The sequence below is a fragment of the Schistocerca serialis genome, chromosome 8, assembly GCF_023864345.2.
Source record: "Schistocerca serialis cubense isolate TAMUIC-IGC-003099 chromosome 8, iqSchSeri2.2, whole genome shotgun sequence".
NCBI classification, from domain to species: domain Eukaryota; kingdom Metazoa; phylum Arthropoda; class Insecta; order Orthoptera; family Acrididae; genus Schistocerca; species Schistocerca serialis.
This window is the reverse complement of record NC_064645.1, coordinates 551,165,940-551,190,162: the sequence shown is the minus strand read 5'-3', so window position 1 is coordinate 551,190,162 and position 24,223 is coordinate 551,165,940. Positions and strand designations below refer to the sequence as shown.

The following is a 24,223-nucleotide window of genomic DNA, read 5'->3' as shown; positions in this document are numbered from 1 at the left end:
CCCCTTCCTCCCTACTCCGCAACCTTGCACCTGCTCGCGAGCACGTGCCTGAGCAGACGCGAGTACTCGCGCTCAAAACCGGCCAGTTGTTAAGCCCTGCTTTACACTAATCACACACACACACACACACACACACACACACACACACACACACACACACACACACACACAAATACTGTAATGGAGTCTGTTACAAATAAATAAACAAAGAAAACCTCCAAACTGCTGCCTTAAGTTACGTGGCCACGATAATGTCCTGGACCACATTTGCCATCAGTCTTTCCTTGCAGCATTTATTGCTACTGGTGGTATTTGTTGTTGTGCTTTGTAGGGCCAAAGTATTGACTTTTTTCTTTTAATATTGGTATTTAGAATCCCTAATATTCATATGCTGCAGTACTGTCACATTTGTGACCATATCTGTCCATGTTATCCCTAATATACTTCAGTACATCCAGTTTCAGATGCCTCCAATTTCTTACCTAATACTGTCAATATTAGGAAAATTGTAGATTGCTACCACTGTAAAGATGACCTGTTGAGTTTCAAGAGACACAACAAAAAGATTATTACCAATTATAGCTTTAAGCCAAAGCCTTCTTCAGCAAAGACCACACACACATTCACACAAGCAAATACACCTCACGCACACTTGATGGCTTCCGTCAGCAGCAGCTCCAACTGGAATGTAACTGCCTGCCATGTGAATAGCAATCTGGAGTGGGATGGGGAAAGAGGAGGGATATCAAGGGTATGGGTGGGGGAGAGATGAATGCTGTGTGGCAGGGTGAACAGGGACTAGACACTACCAGGGACAGTGTTGAGTGGGTGGGGAAGGGGGGAATGTGGAGTGGGAAAGGAGGGAAATAGGGAAGGGGAAAAGACAGGTGGGTACATTGGCGCAGGGCAACACACATAGAGGGTGAGGGAATGTCAAACGGGAGTAGGTGACAGAACGAGGGGGCGGAAATTGTTGGGTGGAGGGAATGGGGACAGTAGGTTATTGTAGGTGGAAGCTGGCCTCATTTCAGGAATGGAGAATGTGTGTAAGGAGAACTCCCATCTGTGCAGTTCAGAAAAGCTGGAGGTGGAGGGGAGGATCCAGATGGCCTGGGTCGGTGAAGGAGCCACTGAAACCTAGCATGATGAGTTCAGCTACATGTTGTGCCACAGGGTGGTTTACTTTGCTCTTGGTCATAGTTTGGCAGTGGCCATTTACCCTGGTGTACAGCTGGTTGGTGGTCATACCAATATAAAAAGCTTTGCAGTGGCTGCAGCAGAGCTGGTATACAACATGGCTCTTTTCAGAGTCAGCCTGGCCTTTGATAAGCCTCTGACAGGATTGGAATAGGAAGTGCTGAGTGTGTGGTTTGGGAAGATTTTGCACCAAGGTCTTCCACAGGGATATGGTATCTGTGGCAAGGGGCTGGGACTGGGAGTGGCATAGGGGTAGACAAGGATGTTGTGGAGTTTGTGTGGCTGACGGAACACAGATTTATGAGGGGTGGAAAGGACCTTGGTTAGGATGTCCCTCATTGCAGGGCATACTGCTTGACTATCAAAGCTCTGACAAAGGATGTGGTTCAGTTGTTCCAGTTTGGAGTGGTACTGGGTTACTGGGTGATGAAAGAGACACTCCTTTGTAGCTGGCTCTTGGGGGTGGTGGGAAATGGCATGGGAAATCTGTTTGTGGGCTAGGTCCAGGGAATAGTGTCTGTCCATGAAGGCCTTGGTGAGACATGCAACATACTGGGAAAGAAAGTTCTTGTCACTGCAGGTGGCAATGCTATATGGGATGGAATTTTTGATGTGGAAGGGATAACAGCTGTCAAAATGTTGTTAGCAGTTGGTAAGTTTAATGTGAAGAGAGGTGTGGATGGAGCCATTAGAGAAGAGGAGGTCAACATTGAGGAAGATGGCTCATTGGTTTGAAGAGGACTAAGTGAAGTGGATGGGAGAGGTGGCGTTGAGGTTGTGAAGAGCCCAGATCACGAAGACGTCATCAATGAATCCGAACGAGGTAATGGGTTTGGGGTTGTGTAAGGTTATGAAAGTTTCTTCTAAATGTCCCATGAAATGATTGGCATAGGAGAGTGCCATGCCAGATGCCCATGGCTGTGTTGTGGATTTGTTTGTATACTTTCCCTTCAAGGGAGAAGTAGTTAAGTGTTAGGATTTAATTATTTAGATTAATGAGGGAGTGAGTTTGGCATCAGCAGGACATTGAGAAAGGTGATGTTCATCTGTGGCAAAACCATGGTCATGAGGGAGTTGATGGACAGGGAAGTGGCGGCATCAACTGTGACCAGTTGGAAACAGGGAACCAGGAGGCAAAGCAGTTGAGATGGTAGAGTGTCAGTGAAGGAAGTGGTTGATATTTTTGATGTGGGAGGATAGATTACAGGAATTTGAATGGGGTTGTCTGTCAGTGACGGCCAAAATCCTTCCAGTGGGGACGCTATAACCAGCAACAATGGGGCAGGTAGGATTGTTGAGTTGTGAAACTTGGGGAGCATGTAGAAGGCCAGTGTGTGGGGTGTTGTAGGGGTGGGGAGGGAAATGGAATGATGGGAGAGATTCTTGGAAGGGCCCGAAGCTTTAAGCAGGATTTCAGGTTATGTTGGACTTCTGAGATGGGATCACTGTGGTAGAGTTTATAGATGGAGGACTCAGACAATTGGCAGAGTATGATCAGTGTGATTCATAATGACAGTGGTGGAACCTTTGTGTGCAGGTAGGATGATTAGGTCAGGATCTGTTTTGAGCCTTTGTATGGCTGTCCTTTTTTTTCTGCTGAAAGGTTAGTGTGTTTAGGAAGGGACTTGGAGAAGGATGGTGAGGCCAAGTTGGAGATAAGGAATTCCTGGGAGATGACCAGAGGTTGGTTAGGTGGGTGGGGGATGGTGGGGAGGATCATGGTTGGATAGTGGTATGAACTGTGAGATAAGAGGTTCAGTGTTGGAATTTGGTTGGCTTTCGTTGTAAGGATTGGTTGCAAACGAGTGTTTCCATTGCACAGTTCAAGAGGAGGAGAGCAGGTCTTTGACAAGTCCAACATGGTTAAATTTTGGTGTAGGGCTAAAGGTGATGCCTTTGGTTAGGGCTGAAACTTCTGTGGGGTTGAAGATTTTGGTGGAAAAGTTAACGACAATGTTACTGGAATTTTTAGGCCCTGGATTTGGAGTGTTGGAAGGTAGTTTTGCGAACTGTGGCAAGTTGGAAAGGTCATGTAGATGGGGTCTGGGTGCTACAAAGAGTTGACGGAGAGGAATACTGTGGATACGATATAGGTTGGATAATGATGCTCGAAGGCAACAATTGACGTGGTGTCTGGAATGGTGTTCCAGGTGCTGGAGAGCAAAGGATTCAGTTTCAGAGATGTGATGTATGTAGTGGATATGGCATCGGAGCAGTATCTTGGGGAAGGAGCAGTGGTGATTCTGGGATGCCCGTGCCATGGAAATGCTTTTTTGTGATGGACACGGACTGATGGAATCAAAAGCTAAGGTCATTGTGAAAGAAAGGGTGGGATGCAGAGAAAGGAACTTCTATGCTTTGGCTGTTGGGGGGGGGGGGGATTCCATGGTTTAGGCAGCATTTAAGGAACAAGATGTGGGAATGTGTTTTAATCAGGGAAAGGGATACTTTTCTGAACTGGTGCACAAAGATGGGGCAGGGACCATTGTGGCACAGATGACATTGGGGAAATGGGAAATGACATGGAAAATCAGCAAATGTAGCTGTTGGATAGTTCTCAGGGAAGCTGGATAACAGGAAAAGATGCGGAAAAGTATGTACAGGCATACAAAAACACACACAAAAAAGTGAGCAAAAACACATAAAAGTACTTAAACATGTGAACAAATACATAAAACTGCATAAAAATTGCGCAAAAATATGGGGCAAAAAGAAACAGAGAAGGTATGGGAGTTGGTGTGGCTTACACAATCTCAAAACAGATCCGGACCTAATCACGCTCCCTGCAGACAAAGGCTCCACCACTGTTGTGATAAGTTGCTGTAACTACTTGGCAGAAGGCGTCTGCCAAATGTCTGACTTGTCCAGGTATAAACTCTGCCAGAGTAATCCCTGCTTAAAGCATTTGGCTCTTCCCAGAAAACCTCTTCTCAGAGCCTATCCCCTGAATACATACACACACACACACACACACACACACACACACACACACACACCTTCTATATGCAACAATCCTGGACACCCCATTGTAGCTGGTTATTCTGCCTTCACTGAAAGGATTTCTGTCCTCATTGACCAGCACCTCCAACCAGTTGCCCATAATCTAGTCTCTCACATCAAAGATACTAACCACTCCCTTCACCAACTCGCACTATCCTCACCACTTTACCACCTTGTTCCCTACTGGTCACTACTGATGCCACTTCTCTAGACACCAACATCCCTCATGCCCATGGTGTTGCTGCAATTGAACACTACCTTCCCCAACATCCTTCAGACTGCAAACCCACTACCTCATTTACCTAACTAACTTAAACCTAACTCATAACTACTTGTCCTTTCATGGGAAGGTATACAAACAAATACACAACACAGTCATGGACACCCACATGGTACCTTCCTGTGCCAACCTGTTTACGGTACAGCTAGAGGAAACACTACTGTCCTCCCACTACCCCAAACCCTTGATCTAGTTCAGAATCATTGATTATGTCTTCTTGATCTGGGCTCGGGACCCTATCCTCATTCCTTCACAATCTCAACATCTTCTCTACCATTCTCTTCACTTAGTTCTCTTCAACCCAATGTGCTATCTCCCTAGATGTTGACCTCCTCCACTCTGATGGCTTCATCCGCAACTTTCTCCACATTAAACCTATAATCCGCTAGCAATACCTGCATTTTGACAGCTGTCCTTCCCTTTCACATCAAAATCCCTCCCATACAGCCTTGCTACCTGGGGAAGCATATCTAGAGTGACAAGAACTCCCTTTCCCAGTATGCTGAATGTCTCACCAAGGCCTTCATGGACAGGCACTATCCTCTTGACCTAGTCCACAAACAAATTTTCCATGCCATTTCCTCACACACCCCCAATTCTCCCACCACCCTCAAGAAAGACAAAGGAGTGCTCTCTTTGTCATCCAGTACCACCCCAAACTGGAACAACTGAATCACATCCTTTGTCAGAGCTTTGATAGTCAAGAAGCATGCCCTAAAATGAGGGACATCTGACCCTAGTCCTTCATACCCCTCCCAAGTGGTGTTCTGTTGCCCATCCAACCGTCACAACATTCTAGTATATCCTTATGCCACTTACAGTCCCAAATCCTTGCGACACACACATCATATACCTGTGGAAGACCCAGGTGCAAAACTTGCCCAATCCACCCACCCATCACTTCCTTTTCTAGTCTTGTCACAAGCTTATCTTACCCCATGAAGACCAGGCCAACTGTGAAAGCAGCCATGTTGTATACTAGCTCTGCTGCAAACATTGCACATCTTCTTGTATTGGTATGACTAGAAACTAGCTGTCCACCAGGAACGGCCTCTGCCAAACTGTGGCCAAGAGCAAAATAGACCATTCTATGGCCTAACATGTAGCCAAACATAGCGTGCAAGTTTTTTGAATGGCTGCTTCACAACCTGGGCCACCTGGGTACTCCCCTCCACCACCAGCTTTTCTTAACTGCCCCCTCGTCCTGTCAACTGGTCCCATTTCACATTCCCTCACCTTCTTTGTGCATTGGCCTATGGCAATGTGCCCCCCACCTGCCCTTTCCCCTCCCCAGCTCCTCTCCTTTCCCACTCTGTGTTCCCCCTCCCCTTCCCCCCCCCCTCCCCCAACCACCACCACCACCACCACCACCACCACCACCACCACCAGTCTACGCTGCGCCTGACAGTCTCTAGTTCCTGCATACCTCACCAGACAGCACTCTTCCCTCCCCCCACCCATACTGTGCCGTCTCTCCCCCTTCCCTGCCCCACTTCAGATTGCTATTCATGTGACAGTCACATTCATGTTGGAGCTGCTGGTAGAAACGGTCATGTGTGTGTGTGAGGTGTACTTGCTTGTGTGAATGTCTGTGTGCTTTCTCTGCCGAAGAAGGCTTTGGCCGAAAGCTATAATGTTTAACAGTCTTTTTGTTGTGCTCCTCTGCAACTCAGTGGGTTATCCTTACAGTGGGTAGCACTCTATCCTTTTCCTAATATTGTTGATATTCCAACCTTTAGTTTACATTGTTTGATTTCAGCTAATAATTTGGTAAGTTGTCAGGACTAGACTCCATAGAGTAGGATTGAAAGGAATATTCACGATTTTGTATATACTCACCAAAGGGGTGATCATAAGAAATTGGTGTGGATGACACTAATAAAACTCCCTCAAAAATAGTGGTTGTGGCAGGTATTAATTTCAGTACGATGAGGGCGAAGATGATGATGGTGTAGCTCTTTAGCTGTAGGTTTGTGTGTTGTGTGCTGAATAGACAGTGTTGTGACTTGTCTGGAAACATGCATGTTTTGTATATCAGCATTGAATATTCAGGTTCTGATGCTTTTTTTTCCCCCTCCTCGATTTCAGTTCAAAGCAGAACTTTCCTGACAGACTCACAGCGTCATGCTTCAAATTGTTATGTTGACCGTAGTGTGAAGAGTGTCAGGCTTGAAACATTATGCATTGAATGTCTATTGATAGCACATTCCACTGACAAGAGTTTGAGATGTGTTGCTGTGGAGATTTCTCACATACTTGAGGTTATCATAAAATGACAAAGCATGGCATAGGATCATGACAGTGAAATTTCCAGAAGCAGCAAGCATTTATCTTGTGGAATTGTTGGTAAAATAGTAAATTGTAGCTGAATTTGGAATTCTCACTAATAAGTGATGTGGTAATTTAAAAAATTCGTTTGTGGACATAGCTAGTAAAGTAAAACTTGCTCCCACATGCAACAAAAAATGATTAAGTAAAATTTGGAATTTGAAGCTGAAAATCTCGGGAAAATCTTTTGATGAAACAGTCACCACCCTGTCTGATGATAGTACAGAGAACAGTTGCATATCATCCAGGTCCAAGAAGCTCACAAATATTAACAGGGTCACATAAGTGACCTTACAGATCTCAGAAGTATTTGAAATTTTGTTGCTGGATGATGATAACAATAATCACAATAAATTTCAATTAAATGGTGTTGTTCAGGTCAGTGATCAGGACAAATATTTTGCCAGAACCAGGCTAGTCGTTAAACTCTTTGGACAAGCAGATGTCTGTGTAAAAAACTCTGACAATTTAATTTGAAACTTTATTAGTTTAACGTGTACTGGTTGTTTTGTAGGTTTAAAAATTTTCTAGTGGAATTATTTAAACCATGCTGAGTTTGACAACTTCTTTGACTGTCTTGGTATTTGGTTTTTGAAGAAACTTTGTGTCAAGTTGCTTTTAATGTGGAGTTCTAAAACAGTCTCAAACAATGCATTCCTGAAAGAGGTTTGACTTAATAATGATTAGAAAGTAATTGGTTAAGCCCATTCTCCAGTTCTAAATTCTAGTTAAGTATGTGCTTCTTTAACAGCCTGAATCAGCTGCACAAAAAAATATGAAGCTCCTGTATGCTATAATAACCTAACCTTAAATTAATAAGGCAGTTTTACCTGCTTTTACACATTTAAGAATAAATAGATTCACAGTCACTTAACTAATCCTCATAGCAAATGCTTTACATATTTACATGTTTTCTTTCTTTTTGCAGGATACTAATAGCCGCACTAATAGTTTCAGAATCATTTGCCACCTGAATCTCTTCAGACAAAGATCCATGTTTTTGTTATTTTTATCATTTATAAATGTTTTGACAGATCTCTTTTCGGCTCAGTGTTCTTTCACAGAATATTTTAATTTATTTACTGTGCAATATTGAAGTTCAAAATTGTACAGAAGCAAGTATGGACAGTGTTAGGAAGAGAGAGCTCTATGTAATTCAGAGAACAAGTTGATGCCAAGAATTGAAACCTTATTACCACCAATATTGCAAAATACTCCCCATCTCATCCCATGCAGTAAGTCCCCCCTGTTCCGCGGTTCTGGTTGACTTTCCCAAAATTTACCCCTTTTCCTAGACTCTCCAATCCTTTTCCTTCACCCGTCTTCCTTCCCCTTCAACCCTTCCGCCTGAAGAAGGAGCCAGTGGCTCCGAAAGCTTGCCTCATTGCAACCTTCTTTTATGTGTGTGTTCTGCCGCCGCTTGGTGAATAGATTTTTTATTTATCCAATTGAATTATTTTATCATAAATACTGTAAGAGTAAGAGAAAACAATTTAGAACTTTATTAAATAAGAAACAAACAAAAACACTGATCCAAATGAAATTCAGCCCTCAAAAAATAGCTCGGACAAAACTGGTGACATACTAAAATCATTGGTCATAAAATTCCATGACTACTTCCTCACAGTGGCAGCAGACATTGTACCCCACTAGCTAAATTTTTAAATTACATAGCAGTGTCTTCAGAGTGAAGATTTAACACATCATTGGTGATTGTATGTCCATTGATTTAAGAAACAGATGCTGTGTGGTCCCACCCTGCTGTAAGCTTTTTAGTCTGGATGCTTCTTTGGTTGATCCTCAGTCCGTTTCCCTTATAAACAACAGCTTATCATTTGATGTCATGAGGCTGAGTGGCCCTTGTTCCACTATAAAAAAATCTGAGATGGTTAGCAAGACTCAGATGTAAGACATTTGTGTTAGTGACCAGCAACATTAACAGCTAGACACCAGAGGTGGCGTTGTCCATTGGATGACATTTAAAAAAAATCATGTTTCCATTCAGTGTGTGTTTTTTATGAGAAGTCTGCCATGTGTTGCCAGCAGGTTTTGCCTGATTAATCACATGCAGATTTTTTATTCTATCTTGATGCAGACTTCCTAAACATATTATTCATTCCAGGTACAATGCTGATCGAGACATTATGGAGGCAAGCACTGTAAAATTTTCACATAATGAAGTGGGCCTAATTGGCACAGCTGTACTCAAAGTTCTTCCACGGTTTAAGCTGTTGCATGTTCATATTGACAAAAACACTATTGAGATTAACAATATGACAATTATCAACCTTACGTTGTTACTCGGAGGTCCAGCACATGAGTCCGTTCTCACCTCCCGTCTGCTTGTATTGCAGGTAATTCATAAATTGTATGCTTATTGAATATATTGATATCTCGGAGACTTCTCTTAGTTATATATATATTTCATATAATAAATATATAAAGATTATATTGTGTCTTCAATGAAATCATAATTTGCTACTCTCTTCAAACTACAGAAAATCCAGGATTGAATAATGAATAGTAGAGATGCCGAGTTGCAGACAGGCACAACAAAAAAAACTGCTAAACAAGTAAGCTTTTAGCCAAAAGGCCTTCTTCTGAATTAGACAAAACACACACACACACACACACACACACACACACACACACACACACAAAACCACTGTGGCTGCCGAGGCCAGACAGTGATTAACTGTGCGTGATGGGAGACACATTCTGGGTGGTGGGGACAAAGAGAAAGCTGGGGCAGGGAGAGAGAGGGATAGCAGGGTAGGGGTGGGAGTGTTAAAGTGCTGCTTGTGGGAGCATACAGGGACAAGGTGGAGAGAGGGTAGGGCAGTGAGGCACAATCGGGAAGTTAGATGGAGGGCAAGAGGGGTGGGGATGTGGGAGGGAGCAAAAAAGGGGAGAAGTAAAAAGACTGTGGGTGAGATGGTGGAATAGAGGGCAGTGTAGTGCTGGCATGGGAACAGAGAAGGAGATAGGTGGGTAAAGGACAATGACTAATGAAACTTAAGGGTTACCCTCCTGGCCTCAACCCTCGTTAGTCATTTTTCTTCACTCATGTATACCCTTCTCTGTTCCCACTCCAGTACTACACAGCCTTCTATTCACCAATGTACCCACATTCATTTTACTTCTCTCCTTTTCTGACTCACCCAAACTCTCGTCCCACCCCCTCCTCCCATGACCTCTGTCTAACCTCCTGACTGCTCTTAGCTGCCCTACCCTCTTTCCACCTTGTCCCTGTATGCTCCCACAAGCAGCACTTTACTGTCCCACACCTCTACCCTGCTATCCCTCTCCTTCCCTGCCCCAGCCTCCTCCTCATCCCCACCAGCCAGATTGCGTCTCCCATCATGTGTGGTTACTCGCAGTCTGACCTCGGCAGCCAGACACAGTGGTAATGTGTGTGATGAGTACGTTTGAATGAATGTGTGTGTGGATGGTGTCTAATTCAGAAGAAGGTGTTTTTGGCCAAAAGCTTACTTGTTTACCATCATTTTGTTGTGCCTGTCAGCAGCTCAATGTCTCCACTATTTGCTGCTCTCTTGTTATTCTTGTACCTTAAGGAACTATTTTGCCCAAAAAATGTTGAATAGGTCAGGCGTTTCAGTGTGTGTTTGTTTCTGCTGAGAACTCTGTCCAAATTATGCTTGGTATTTGTATGGGCATCCACCATTGCCGTGATCACTCAGTAAATTCCCCGAGAAAAGAACTTCACTTACTGTTGTTTATGTAAAGTTGTTAAAAGGCAGGAGGTAACCTCACGCACACTACTGTAGTCTGACAGAGCAAACAGTGTTTAGTGTTGTTATTAAAAATTTGGCAGGGTTTCATTTCAGAGTGTCTATAGAGAACAGAATGTTGCAATGGCAACTTTCTCAATAAGATTTTGAGCAGGTATAATTACTTGCAGCTAGAATTTAAAGCCTGTGACAATCTGAAGTGATAGGAAACAAAATGATTGTAAGATACACTGATTTCATTCCTGAAGAATGATTAATAAAAAACGAAGGAAATAAAACTTCATTTATGGAACAGATAGCTCTGTAAAACATTTCTGATGACAACTTTAGAACCTTGCCGGCATGCACCAATTCATTCCAGACTGCACTGATAAGGTATACCAAGTCAGCCTTTGTAGTATAGCTCAGAGTTGGGCTAAATTACATTATCTTTGCCTGAAGAGTAAATAGATTGTACCCAATCACAATAATGTCATGCAAAAACATAAAATACCGTATGCAGAATAATGCTGAGTCGCAGAGAGACACAACAAAAAGATTCTTACAATTATAGCTTTGGTCATTAAGGCCTTTGTCAACAATAAACACACACACACACACACACACACACACACACACACACACACACACACACACACACACACACTCACACACACACGCGCGCGCACATGCGTAAACGCAACTCACACGCATGACTGCAGTCTCAGGCAGCTGAAACCACACTTGTTTGATACTTAAATTTGCAATAGTTCCACGTCCCTCTTGCAGAGAGTATGTTACATTGTGCCTAAATGTTAAATTCAGGATGTGGTTTCCTATACATAGTAGAAGCAAACCATTTTCAGTTAAAGCTCATTTCACTGAACTGTGGGAGAATGTAAATACTGGAGGGCACCAATGAGCTGTAGAAAAGCCAGTAGCAGTGGCTGGTTACAATGTTTTATTATTACCACTTATGATAATGAGCAGCAGTACAACAGAAGTGACTTGACAAGTGAAGCTGTGTTAGGTATAGTGAGGGACCATGACAATAGGAGAAGAGCGTACACAGAATGTTTCCCAGAATGGAGGAACTCAGATGACTCCATAGTGTTTCAAGTATGTAACTAAACTATTCACATTGTTTCATACTGGGAAAGATAAACTGTAAGTGCCTGAGTACGTATTTAGTGTCACCTGACAGCATTTTTCCCAGGAATGAATAAATAAAAGTAATGAAGAGGTAATAACTGATTTGTTAAAACATATTGATCAGTTGACAGGCAGTGAACAAATGCATGAAATATTTCTAAAACATACTAAATATTAGTTTGGTTGTACCAGTCACAACCATTAAACTGGCACAAAGTATAAATGAGAGGAGTGAGTGAGAAGGCAAAATGATAAGTGTGTATATGCTTTGCTGATATGGTGATGCTGGCAGAACAAAGAAGGTATGTAATTGGTGGAAGACCTAAACAGCAAATGTGAAGTATTTGGATTGAAAATAAATCAGAAAAAGACCAAAAGTATGATACTTGGAGGAAAAAGAGAGAAGTCCAAATCACAATAAACTGACAACTCCAGAAAGCTGCAAAATTCAAGTACTTTAGAAATCTTATAACAGAAGACTTGAAATGTTGCACAGATATAAAACTGAGAAAAGTGATAATCAAGCAAGCATTTGAAAAGAATAGGGGGAAATGCTATGCAGGCCATTGAAGGAAAAAAAAGACTAATGAGAAGATTGTCCAAATTCTCTACAAAGGGCACAGTTTTATTTGGTACAGAGGCCTGGACACTGTGAACAGATGAGGAAAGAAGGCTGGAGGTACTCGAAATGTGGGTATGGAGGAAACTAGAATGGTGAGTTGGGAAGGCAGCATGAGGAACAAGAAACTGTTGAAGAGCTGGGAAAAACAGAAATCTCTTACACACCACAAGGAGCAGGAAGAAAAATTGGCTAAGCCACATCTTGAGATACCGTTGCTTACTCCAGCAACAGATTGAAGATATGGTAAAGGGAAAGCGGGGGATAGAAAAAAGAAGATACCAACTAACAGGCAGTATCAGGGAAGAAAACAATAATTACACGGAGCTAAAGAGAAAGTATGAGGCAGAACTACCATTAATAATGATTTAGAGACTGGAGTACTACATAATAATGAAAAAGGTTTTTATTAAAGAACATAAAAATAAATTTTAGAACAATAGGCCATGTTTAAAAATAATAGTTAAACTCTGTGACAGTACTTTAGAGATGCCAATTGCACGATCACTCATTTATCTCCTTCTTACAGCCATGAAAGAGATAATGAGTACATTTGATAAGATGTAAATATTTAGTCCACCTTACCTTTGAAGATGTGACTGGAATGCAAGAAAAGTTAAATACGAGGGCAGTTCAATAAGTAATGCAACACATTTTTTTTCTCGGCCAATTTTGGTTGTAAAAACCGGAAATTTCTTGTGGAATATTTTCAAACATTCCCACTTCGTCTCGTATAGTTTCATTAACTTCCGACAGGTGGCAGCGCTGTACGGAGCTGTTAAATTGGCGTCTGTAACGGATGTGCGTTGCAAACAACGGGCAGTGATCGAGTTTCTTTTGGCGGAAAACCAGGGCATCTCAGATATTCATAGGCGCTTGCAGAATGTCTACGGTGATCTGGCAGTGGACAAAAGCACGGTGAGTCGTTGGGCAAAGCGTGTGTCATCATCGCCGCAAGGTCAAGCAAGACTGTCTGATCTCCCGCGTGCGGGCCGGCCGTGCACAGCTGTGACTCCTGCAATGGCGGAGCGTGCTAACACACTCGTTCGAGATGATCGACGGATCACCATCAAACAACTCAGTGCTCAACTTGACATCTCTGTTGGTAGTGCTGTCACAATTGTTCACCAGTTGGGATATTCAAAGGTTTGTTCCCGCTGGGTCCCTCGTTGTCTAACCGAACACCATAAAGACCAAAGGAGAACCATCTGTGCAGAATTGCTTGCTCGTCATGTGGCTGAGGGTGACAATTTCTTGTCAAAGATTGTTACACGCGATGAAACATGGGTTCATCACTTCGAACCTGAAACAAAACGGCAATCAATGGAGTAGCGCCACACCCACTCCCCTACCAAGAAAAAGTTTAAAGCCATACCCTCAGCCGGTAAAGTCATGGTTACAGTCTTCTGGGACGCTGAAGGGGTTATTCTGTTCGATGTCCTTCCCCATGGTCAAACGATCAACTCTGAAGTGTATTGTGCTACTCTTCAGAAATTGAAGAAACGACTTCAGCGTGTTCGTAGGCACAAAAATCTGAACGAACTTCTCCTTCTTCATGACAACGCAAGACCTCACACAAGTCTTCGCACCCGAGAGGAGCTCACAAAACTTTAGTGGACTGTTCTTCCTCATGCACCCTACAGCCCTGATCTCGCACCGTCGGATTTCCATATGTTTGGCCCAATGAAGGACGCAATCCGTGGGAGGCACTACGCGGATGATGAAGAAGTTATTGATGCAGTACGACGTTGGCTCCGACATCGACCAGTGGAATGGTACCGTGCAGGCATACAGGCCCTCATTTCAAGGTGGCGTAAGGCCGTAGCATTGAATGGAGATTACGTTGAAAAATAGTGTTGTGTAGCTTTAAGATTGGGGAATAGCCTGGTGTATTTCAATGCTGAATCAAACAACCCCTGTTTCAGAAAAAAAATGTGTTGCATTACTTATTGAACTGCCCTCGTAATAATAAATCCAATACCTGCTGCACCAGTGGACAAGGCGGCACACATATTAATGTGCTGCACTCATTTTCAGAAAGAGCAGGCTTGAAACCCCCATCCGGCCACCTAAATATATATTTATATCATCATGATGATACTTATATATAATATAAGTATAAATATAAGATAAATATATAAATATAATAGAGGGAAACATTCCACGTGGGAAAAATATATCTAAAAACACAGATGATGTGACTTACCGAACGAAAGTGCTGGCAGGTCAATAGACACACAAACAAACACAAACATACAGATGAAATTCAAGCTTTCGCAACAAACTGTTGCCTCATCAGGAAAGAGGGAAGGAGAGGGAAAGACGAAAGGATGTGGGTTTTAAGGGAGAGGGTAAGGAGTCATTCCAATCCCGGGAGCGGAAAGACTTACCTTAGGGGGAAAAAAGGACAGGTATACACTCGCACTTCCCCCTAAGGTAAGTCTTTCCGCTCCCGGGATTGGAATGACTCCTTACCCTCTCCCTTAAAACCCACATCCTTTCGTCTTTCCCTCTCCTTCCCTCTTTCCTGATGAGGCAACAGTTTGTTGCGTAAGCTTGAATTTCATGTGTATGTTTGTGTTTGTTTGTGTGTCTATTGACCTGCCAGCACTTTCGTTCGGTAAGTCACATCATCTGTGTTTTTAGATATATAGATAAATATATAATATGTACATATATAAAATAAGGAAAGGCAAACACTCACCTATTGCTGACTGAAGTGTAGCACACAGAAACATGCAACAGATAACAGTACAATATTATGAAAAGGAAAGTTGCTACACACCATATAATGGAAATGCTGAGTCACAGATATGCACAACAAAAAGACTGTCAAAATATAAGCTTTTGGTCAACAAGGCCTTTGTTGAAAATAGACAAAACACACACACACACACACACACACACACACACACACACACACACGTACGACTGCAGCCAAGTGGGTGGGAGTAAGAAGGAGACTGGGGCAGGGATAGCAGGGTAGGGATGGGGAATAGTGAAGTGCTGCTGGGGAGCTCACAAGGATGAAGTGGAGAGAGGCTAGAGCAGCTAGAAGCAGTTGGGAGCTGAGATGGTGGGCAGGGGAGAGGTGGAGGGGGAGGGGGTAGCGGAAAAGGAGAGCAGTAAAAAAAATGGGTGCATTGGTGGAATGAGGGTTGTGTAGTGCTGGAATGGGGACAGGGAAGGGGCTGGATGGGTGAGAAAAATGACTAACGAAGGTTGAGGCCAGGAGGGTTACAGGAACATAGGATATATTGCAGGGAGAGTTCCCACCTGCTCAATTCAGAAAAGCTGATGTTGGTGGGAAGGATCCATATGGCACAGGCTGTGAAGCAGTCATTGAAATGAAGGATGTCATGTTGCTCAGCAACGGGGTGGTCTGCTTGTTTCTTGGCAACAGTTACTTGGTGGCCATTCATGCGGACAGACAGCCTGTTAGTTGTCATGCCCACATAGAATGCAGCACTATGGTTGCAGCTTAGCTGGTAGATTACATGACTGGTTTTATAAGTAGCCCTCCCTTTGATGGGATAGGTAATGTTTGTGACACAACTGGAGTAGGTGGTGCTGGTGGTGGTGGTGGTGGTGGTGGTGGTAGTGGTAGTGGAAGGATGTATGGAACAGGTCTTGCGTTCAGATCTATTACAGGGATATGAGCAATGAGGAAAGAAGTTGGAAGCAGGGGTTCTGTTGGGATGAGTGGATATATTGTGTAGTTTCGGTGGATGGCAGAATACCACTGTGGGAGGGGTGGGAAGGATAGTGGGCAGGACATCTCTCATTTCAGGGCATGACAACAGGTAGTTGAAACCCTGGAAGAGATGTAATGTTTGTATGCAAACACAGTGTATATCGCAAGTTCATGACACAGTAGTGAAGTATGCAACTAAATTTTTAATAAACTGAAACATGGGTGTGAAAATGGTAACAAATGTGCAACTGAATGGAAAAACTGTCTCCACAGCATGATTATAATAAGGATGTTTCATTTTTATTAATCTCCAGCAATATAAACATGTACATGAATGTGTAAACACCTGAGAATGGGCACAAGCCAAAACCAGGTGTGTGATAAATAAATAAATCTTTTATTGTGACTGGTAATGGGAATTTTTTTACACTCTATAAAGGAACAGTCATGGAGTTCAACATCATCCACTGTGGATAAAATTCACTGAATGTAATTCAGTTGCGCCAGTCCTGCGTGGTATTGATTTATGAGGGGAATGCTCCTCTGTGGCCGGACGGAGAGACTTTGGGAGGTTGTGGGAGACTGAAAAGATAAGGCACTGGAGATTTGTTTTTGTACAAGAGTGAGGGGATAATTATGGTCTGTGAGGGCCTCAGTGAGACCCTCGTTATATTTTAAGAGGGACTGCTTGTCACTGCAGATTTGACGACGACAGGTGTCTAGGCTGTATGGAAGGGACTTCTTGTATGGAATGGGTGGCAGCCATTGAAGTGGAGGTGTTGCTGGTGGTTAGTAGATTTGATATGGACAGAGGTACTGATGTAGCCATCTTTGAGATGGAGATCAACATTGAAGAAAGTGGCTTGATGAGTTGAGTAGGACCAGGTGATGCGAATGGGGGAGAAGGTGTTGAGGTTCTGAAGGAATTTGGATAGGGTGTCCTCACCCTTGATCCAGATCACGAAGATGTCATCAGTGAATCTGAACCAGGCGAGGGGTATCGGATTCTGGGTGTTTAGGGAGAATTCCTCTAGATGGCCCATGAATAGGTTGGCATAGGATGGTGCCAAGCAGTTGCCCATAGTCATTTGTTGGATTTGTTTGTAGGTAATGCCTTCAAAAGAAGATACCAACCATTTCCTTCACCGACTCTCGACAGTCCCTGCCCTTTACCACACAGTGCCCTGCTCGTCACTATTGATACCACCACCCTTTACACTCACATTCCTAATGCCCATGGTCTTACCACTGTTGAACACTACCTTTCCCAACACACGACAGATTCCAAACAAACAACCTCCTTCCTTTGAAAGAAATCTGGGGTACGGCTATGGGTACCCATACGGCACCATCTTATGCCAACCTTTTCATAGGCCATCTAGAGGAATCCTTCCTAAACACTCAGAATTGTGATCTGGATCAAGGGTGATGGCACCCTATCTAAATTCCTCCAGAACCTCAGCACCTTCTCCCCCATTTGCATCACTTGGTCCTACTCAACCCATCAACCCACCTTCCTCAATGTTGACGTCCCCTCAAAGATCGCTACATTAGTACCTCTGTGCATATCAAATCTACTAACCACCAGCAATACCTCCACTTTGATGGCTGCCACCCGTTCCATACCAAGAAGTCCCTTCCATAAGGCTAGCCAGAAGTGGTTATTGCATCTGCTGTGACAAGCGGTCCCTCTCGAAATTTACCGAGGGTCTCACTGAGGCCTTCACTGACCAATCTTGTACAAAAACAAATCTCCTGTGCCTTATCTTCCCAGTCCCCCACAACCTCCCAAAGTCTCGCCATCTGGCCACAGAGGAGCATTCCCCTCATAACCCAGACTGGAGCAACTGCCAGGGTTTCGACTACCTCCCATCGTGCCCTGAAATGAGAAATGTCCTGCACACTATCCTTCCCACCCATCCCACAGTGGTATTATGCCATCCACCAAACCTACACAATATACTCATCCATCCCTACAGAACCCCTGCTCCCAACCCCTTACCTCATGGTATATATCCCTGTAATAGACCTAGATGCAAGATCTGTACGATCTTCCTCCCACCACCACCACCTACTGCATTCCAGTCACAAACATCACCTATCCCATCAAAGACCAGGCTGCTTGTTAAACCAGTCATGAAATCTACAAGCTAAACTGCAACTGCTGTCCTGCATTCTATGTGGGCTTGACAACCAACAAGCTGTCTGTCCGCATGAATGGCCACCGACAAACTGTGGCCAAGAAACAAGTGGACCACCCTTTTGCTGAGCACGCTGCCCAACATGACATCCTTCATTTCAATCACTGCTTCACAGCCTGTGTCGTATGGATCCTTCCCACCTACACCAGCTTATCTGAATTGTGCAGGTGGGACCTCTCCCTGGCAAAATATATCCTATGTTCCTGTAATCCTCCTGGCCTCAACCTTTGTTCGTCATTGTCCTCACCTATCCAGCCCCTTACCTGTTCCCATTCCAGCACTATACAACCCTCATTCCACCAATGCACCCATTTATTTTATTTTTCTTTTTTTTTACTGCTCTCCTTTTCCGATACCCCCTCCACCTCCCCCTCAGCTCCCAACTGCATCTAGCTGCTCTAGCTTCTCTCCACTTCATCCTTGTGAGCTCCCCAGCAGCACTTCACTATCCCCCATCCCTATCCTGCTATCCCTCCCCTCTCCATCCCAGCCTCCTCCTTACCCCCACCCAATTACCACTCCCATCGTGCAATGCGGCTGTTGCTCACAGTGTTGCTTCAGCTGTAGCTGCAGTCGTGTGTGTGTGTGTGTGTGTGTGTGTGTGTGTGTGTGTGTGTGTGTGTGTGTGTGTGTCATCTATTTTCAACAAAGGCCTCGTTGGCTGAAAGCTTATATTGTGACAGTCTTTTAGTTGTGCCTATCTGCGACTCAGTGTCTCTGGTATATTGTGAGTAGCAACTTTCCTTTTCACAATATTGTTACATTCCATCCTGGATTTTCCACTGTTTGATTCAACAGATAGCAGTATTTACCTTAGCTTTCGAGCTCTTGTCTAGCATAAGTACACACAACCACACAGGCATCCAAATGCACACTAGTGTGGCCACAGCAAGACAGGATTATGTTTCCATAATTTTCCTAAATTGATTAAATCAAATGCTTGTATGGGTTTCTTTTGAACTAGTTTGCTTCCCCATCCTTGTGTGGTGTTAGGTAATTAATAAATCAAGAATTTGCTAAATAGGAATCGCTGATATTGGCTCCTTCCATAGAGTAATGCAAGTAAGTATTAAAATTGCTATCCACCATGTCGTATCTTCCAGTTTTAGCATAAATTATAAAAGGAATTATCTGCCATTATTCAAACAACTGTTGTCTTGTACACGGACTGGTACTGGTGGTACATTTAGCCATCGCGAGAACGTTGCAAATCTCATAGAAAGTTTGAAGTGGGACACACTTGCAGACAGACGATGCGCTAAATGGAAGGAGCTGCTCACCAAATTCCGAAATCCAATCTTCACCGAGGATATAGAGCATATGTTATTACCATCAGCTTTCAGATTGCGTAATGATCATCATTCAAAGAGCAGGGAAATAAGAGCTTGTACTGAGGAGTTCAGACAGTCGTTTTTCCCTCGCGCGATCCGCGAGTGGAACAGAGGGGGGGGGGGGGGGGAAATATGACTTTGGCAGGAATTGTGTCCTCCGGCACACACTGTTTGGTGGCTAGTGGAGTATATATGTAGATGTAGATGTAGACATATAACAATGGCAAATTTCTGTCATATTGTGACATGTCTTGAGTTAATTTACTAAGTAATCTTGTGAAGATAAATCGAGTATTACTTCAGAGTTATTGGACTCCGCCCTGTCCAATACGTATAATAAAGTTCTTTTTGGAAATTAGATTGTCACTTATATAGTTCAAGTACCTGCAGTAAAAGTTTGATTCACAGACTGAAGTTAACACTTTCAGTCATTTACACAGTCAGTATCCTTTTCAATTTTTACATTTAGAATTCAATCTTAGTTTCTCTTTTGTCACAGAAAATAGTTTATTAGTATCTGTACCTCTCATATTTTTACATAGCCTATGTTCTGGCACATTTAAGTCAGGTAGCAAACTATAACATACAAAAAATATACTATTCCGTTCTATCAAATTTGTTGCTCTGCGTCTAATGGGCTTGTCATTGACAGGATCTTACACTCTAATATTCCATCACAATGCACCAGACAATAAAAGAAAAGACCCACTGAATATTCCTGCCATAAGGCTTTGACAATGATCTGTTATGTCAAGGAGATTCATTATTTCTTAGGAGTTTGTGCCATATTATTTAATAATTAAGTGTGTAATGAATTTCAGCATAATCAAAGACATTTGTAAAGACCAACTTGTAATCAAATCTCTAGCAGATATTGCTTCTCACATAGATGATGATCACGAAAAAACATTATTTTTCGACAGTGAGGAAGTTCTTATAATTTAAATTAACACAGCTGCATAGTATCGCAGAACCTACATTTGTTGACAGAGTCAAAGAATGAAAGAAATACTCCAATAGAGAAGTCACCTAGAATGAAATTTCAGTGTAGAATATATGCTAAGGGCCCAACTTTTACTTCTGAAAATAAAACATTTGTTTACAATAAAACATTTGTTTACAATAAAATATTGTTCTTGTTGGTGATACTATTTACATTTCCTCTTTGGTCATATACAGGTTGCATGTGGCTTACAGTATATGATTCTATATTCTTTTGTTTTAGTATTATAAATCAAGTTACAATAGTATACTTACCTTTCAGATGCTTCCTTTGTTAACTACTTCGGTAGTCTTGTGTTTTCTCTGTGAAACATTAAATTATTGTGTGCAGGGCATCTGCAGTATTCTGGCATTCATCATTCGCTATCCAATGGCAGCCCTCTTCTACGATGTTGGACCTGCGTAATGTGGCATTACTGGATAGATTGACTCAGTGTTTCTAGTCAGTGAAGTCAGGAAATTGCTTTGGCGAAAAAGAAGAAATTGAAAGAAGATATTGTCAATTTTTGAAAAGTGCAGGTGCTGTTTTGTCTCCTTTTTGTAATAATGAACTGAACAATATTGTGATTTTATCCCAGATGCATTTATTGAGTGAGTCCAAGAGAAACAGTGATTTGACTTTGTCACATTTTGAATTGTTTTACTAGCAGTTGCTCACAAAAAGTACTGTCAGTAGACATATAAGCTCATTTGTAATGCTCTTCAAGAGGGGAAAAATGGATTTTTCTGATGTGCAGACTTGCACAAAATTTATGTGCAAGAAATAAAAACTTTATCACAAAAAGTTTAATTACTTTCTTGTTAAATGGGTCCACAGCTCCTGTAATATTGTAAATGTCGTCATCTTGATTTCAGCTTTTAGAATTTTATTTTAGAAAATAAAAAAGTTTGATTGTCACTTTATTTTGAAGACAAGCAGGTTTTGCAATTTGGGTTTTATTCTAATTCTGTGCAGCTATGCATTAGTTTTCAGGTATTTTAATGTTAAAGATGTTATTTTCATAACCCACACATATGTATGTATGGGGGTTCACGTCTCCTCCTAAGCCACGGGGTCAATTTCAACGAGACTTGGTGCACCTGTCATGTACTGTGTGAAAAGACCACTGTGATGTTGGTGGTAATCACCTACGTCCGAAAGGAGTAGGAGTGAGAAAGAAGCGTAGCTCAGAATGCACAAATAGCCAGACTATACTCACTGACATCTCTCACAAAATGATGAAAGGAAAGAAGTTATTCCTTGTTATAATTTCACTCTTCATGCACTAAAACTGCTGCAGCAGGCATTACCTTTTAATTTATTACTTCTTTACTACTTACCCTATTAGTATAATATTTTGCAGACAGTATTCACAATTGTCACTCAGTGAAATGTAGTTCAGGAGATATGACTTCACAACTGAGCTGCATGAAAAACTGCCACATCATGCATGTTTTAATTTATTACTGCTTTACTACTAACTTTACTTGCAAAACATTTTGCATACAGTATTCACATATACCTGTATGTACCTGCAAAAGTATATATCAATGTATGACACATAGTTGAGGAGATATGACGTCATAAACATTTAGCTTCAGGGTGAATTTTCCTTAGATAAAGGTAAAACAGGTGTACATATGTGTGTGAAATATATGTGATGGACATACCTGGGCAAAGCTGCAGGTAAAAAGCTCCTCTTATACGCCTGCATTGATTTCGGACAAAGTTGGTACAGACGGGTGATTCACAAAGGTATACAAATATTTTAATATGTTATTCTGCAAGTAAAACTAAGGAAAACAGTTCATATAAACAAAGGTCCACAAATGTTTAGTTACGGAGTTATGGCTAATAAAAGATTTTGCCAGAAATTTTGTAACTTCGCTAATATGAAGCCATTGCAAAATTGTACGAGGTTAAAGTAAAGTAAGATTTCCATTTATTTTGTTGTTATTGGTCTGGTGAAACTGATAAAACATGTCCCAGACGTGTAACTTCCTTAACACTGAGCTTTGTTTTTTCCGGTTTAACATGAATTCACATGTACTACGGTATTACTAAAAGCAGATTATCTGACACATTCTTATAGTTTCAGTTAACGTTATTACCATCATTTTTCCAACATTAAATTCTCTACAACTTCTGTTGAAAACTTTGTGCAATTGCCTGGAATGTAAAAAACAAATTGGGCCAAGTAAGTTAATGAATTAAAAATTTTACAAAATTTAGATTCACTAGATCAATAACACCAAAATAAATGGAAATCGTGCTTTGCTTTAACCTCATACAGTTTTGCGATGGTTTCATGTTAGCGAAGTTTCTAACTTTCAGGCAGAATCTTTTATTAGCCGTAACTCTGTAACTAAACATTTGCAAACCTATGCTTATGTGAACTTTTTTCTTTAGTTTTACTTTTAGAATAACATATTAAAATATTTGAATATCTTCATGAATCACCCTGTATATTACTTGCTATCTGGAAAGAAATACTGTGTGGGTAAGAACCATAAGAACCAGCAGTGTCGTATTAGTTTGGGGATAATAATGTGGAGAGGAAAGGGGGAGGAGGAGATGGACAGATAGACGGGAGGGGGGGGGGGGGGGGGGAGAAGATGGCCTAATAGAAGTGGAATAAATTCATACCTGGTCAATGCTGGATACTCAGCTCATGAAGAAAATAATAAAAATCTACAATGCGATATCAGCTCAATACGGAATATGCTGTTGCAAAGTTAGCCTGAAAGTTTTATTTGATGTATTTCTGTAGTCTGGATAGCAGAGTGTGGTACATCATAGCACATAGTCCCTAATAACAGAATTGCCTAAGTGTTCTGTATTACACCAGAATGACTGCATCCTGTCTTAATGAAATAATGATATATCAATATGCTTAGTGATTTTTTCAGCAGACGTGATCATAAAATTTAGTAGTCTTCTAGCTCCTTTTGACCAGAATGGGTTTTGAGCTGGCATCATGTTCCCTCTCTCTTCATTCTGTTCATTTCCGTATTTCTGTAGTCTGGATAGCAGAGTGTGGTACATCATAGCACATAGTCCCTAATAACAGAATTGCCTAAGTGTTCTGTATTACACCAGAATGACTGCATCCTGTCTTAATGAAATAATGATATATCAATATGCTTAGTGATTTTTTCAGCAGACGTGATCATAAAATTTAGTAGTCTTCTAGCTCCTTTTGACCAGAATGGGTTTTGAGCTGGCATCATGTTCCCTCTCTCTTCATTCTGTTCATTTCCATATTCATGCAGAAATCAATATGACACCGCAGTTGACATGCACAATGTAGAGTCAGTTATATCCTATGTCTAGAGAGTCAAATGTAACATCCAAACTGTGACCTGACTCAGACATGGGTTATATTGGGAGGAATAGGTAAAGTCATTCAAAACTAACTCACGCCAATCAGGCCACACCTGGTGCGTATCTGTATGCTCTGAAGGAGACCAGTTCATAAGCTGGGCTGCCATGTTCCAGGTTTTATTTGTGTGTGTATCTGTGATACAATGCCTTCTCTGTGTTACAGTTAACCATTATCTTGACTCGTTACACTATTTGTATCCAAATCAGAATTTGACAATGTTGTGTTTTTGCTTAAAAATTTATCTGTCTGTAAACCAGTTCAAAAGGTACAAGATACAGGCCAGGAACTTCCTTATTTAAAAAAATCATAAATAAGAAAGCATT

The 24,223-nt window shown here is 42.0% G+C and overlaps 1 protein-coding gene across 1 annotated transcript in view; it reads left to right on the top strand.

Moving 5' to 3' along the window:
• LOC126416400 (UDP-N-acetylglucosamine--dolichyl-phosphate N-acetylglucosaminephosphotransferase-like) overlaps positions 1-21,325 on the top strand; it is a 138,788-nt gene extending 117,463 nt beyond the window's left edge. The window contains exons 6-7 of the mRNA XM_050084093.1: positions 8,928-9,159; positions 20,867-21,325. Coding sequence (XP_049940050.1) covers positions 8,928-9,159; positions 20,867-20,941 — 307 coding nt within the window. The 3' untranslated portion in view covers positions 20,942-21,325. The remainder of the gene's footprint in view (positions 1-8,927; positions 9,160-20,866) is intronic.
• The last annotated feature ends 2,898 nt before the right edge of the window (positions 21,326-24,223 follow it).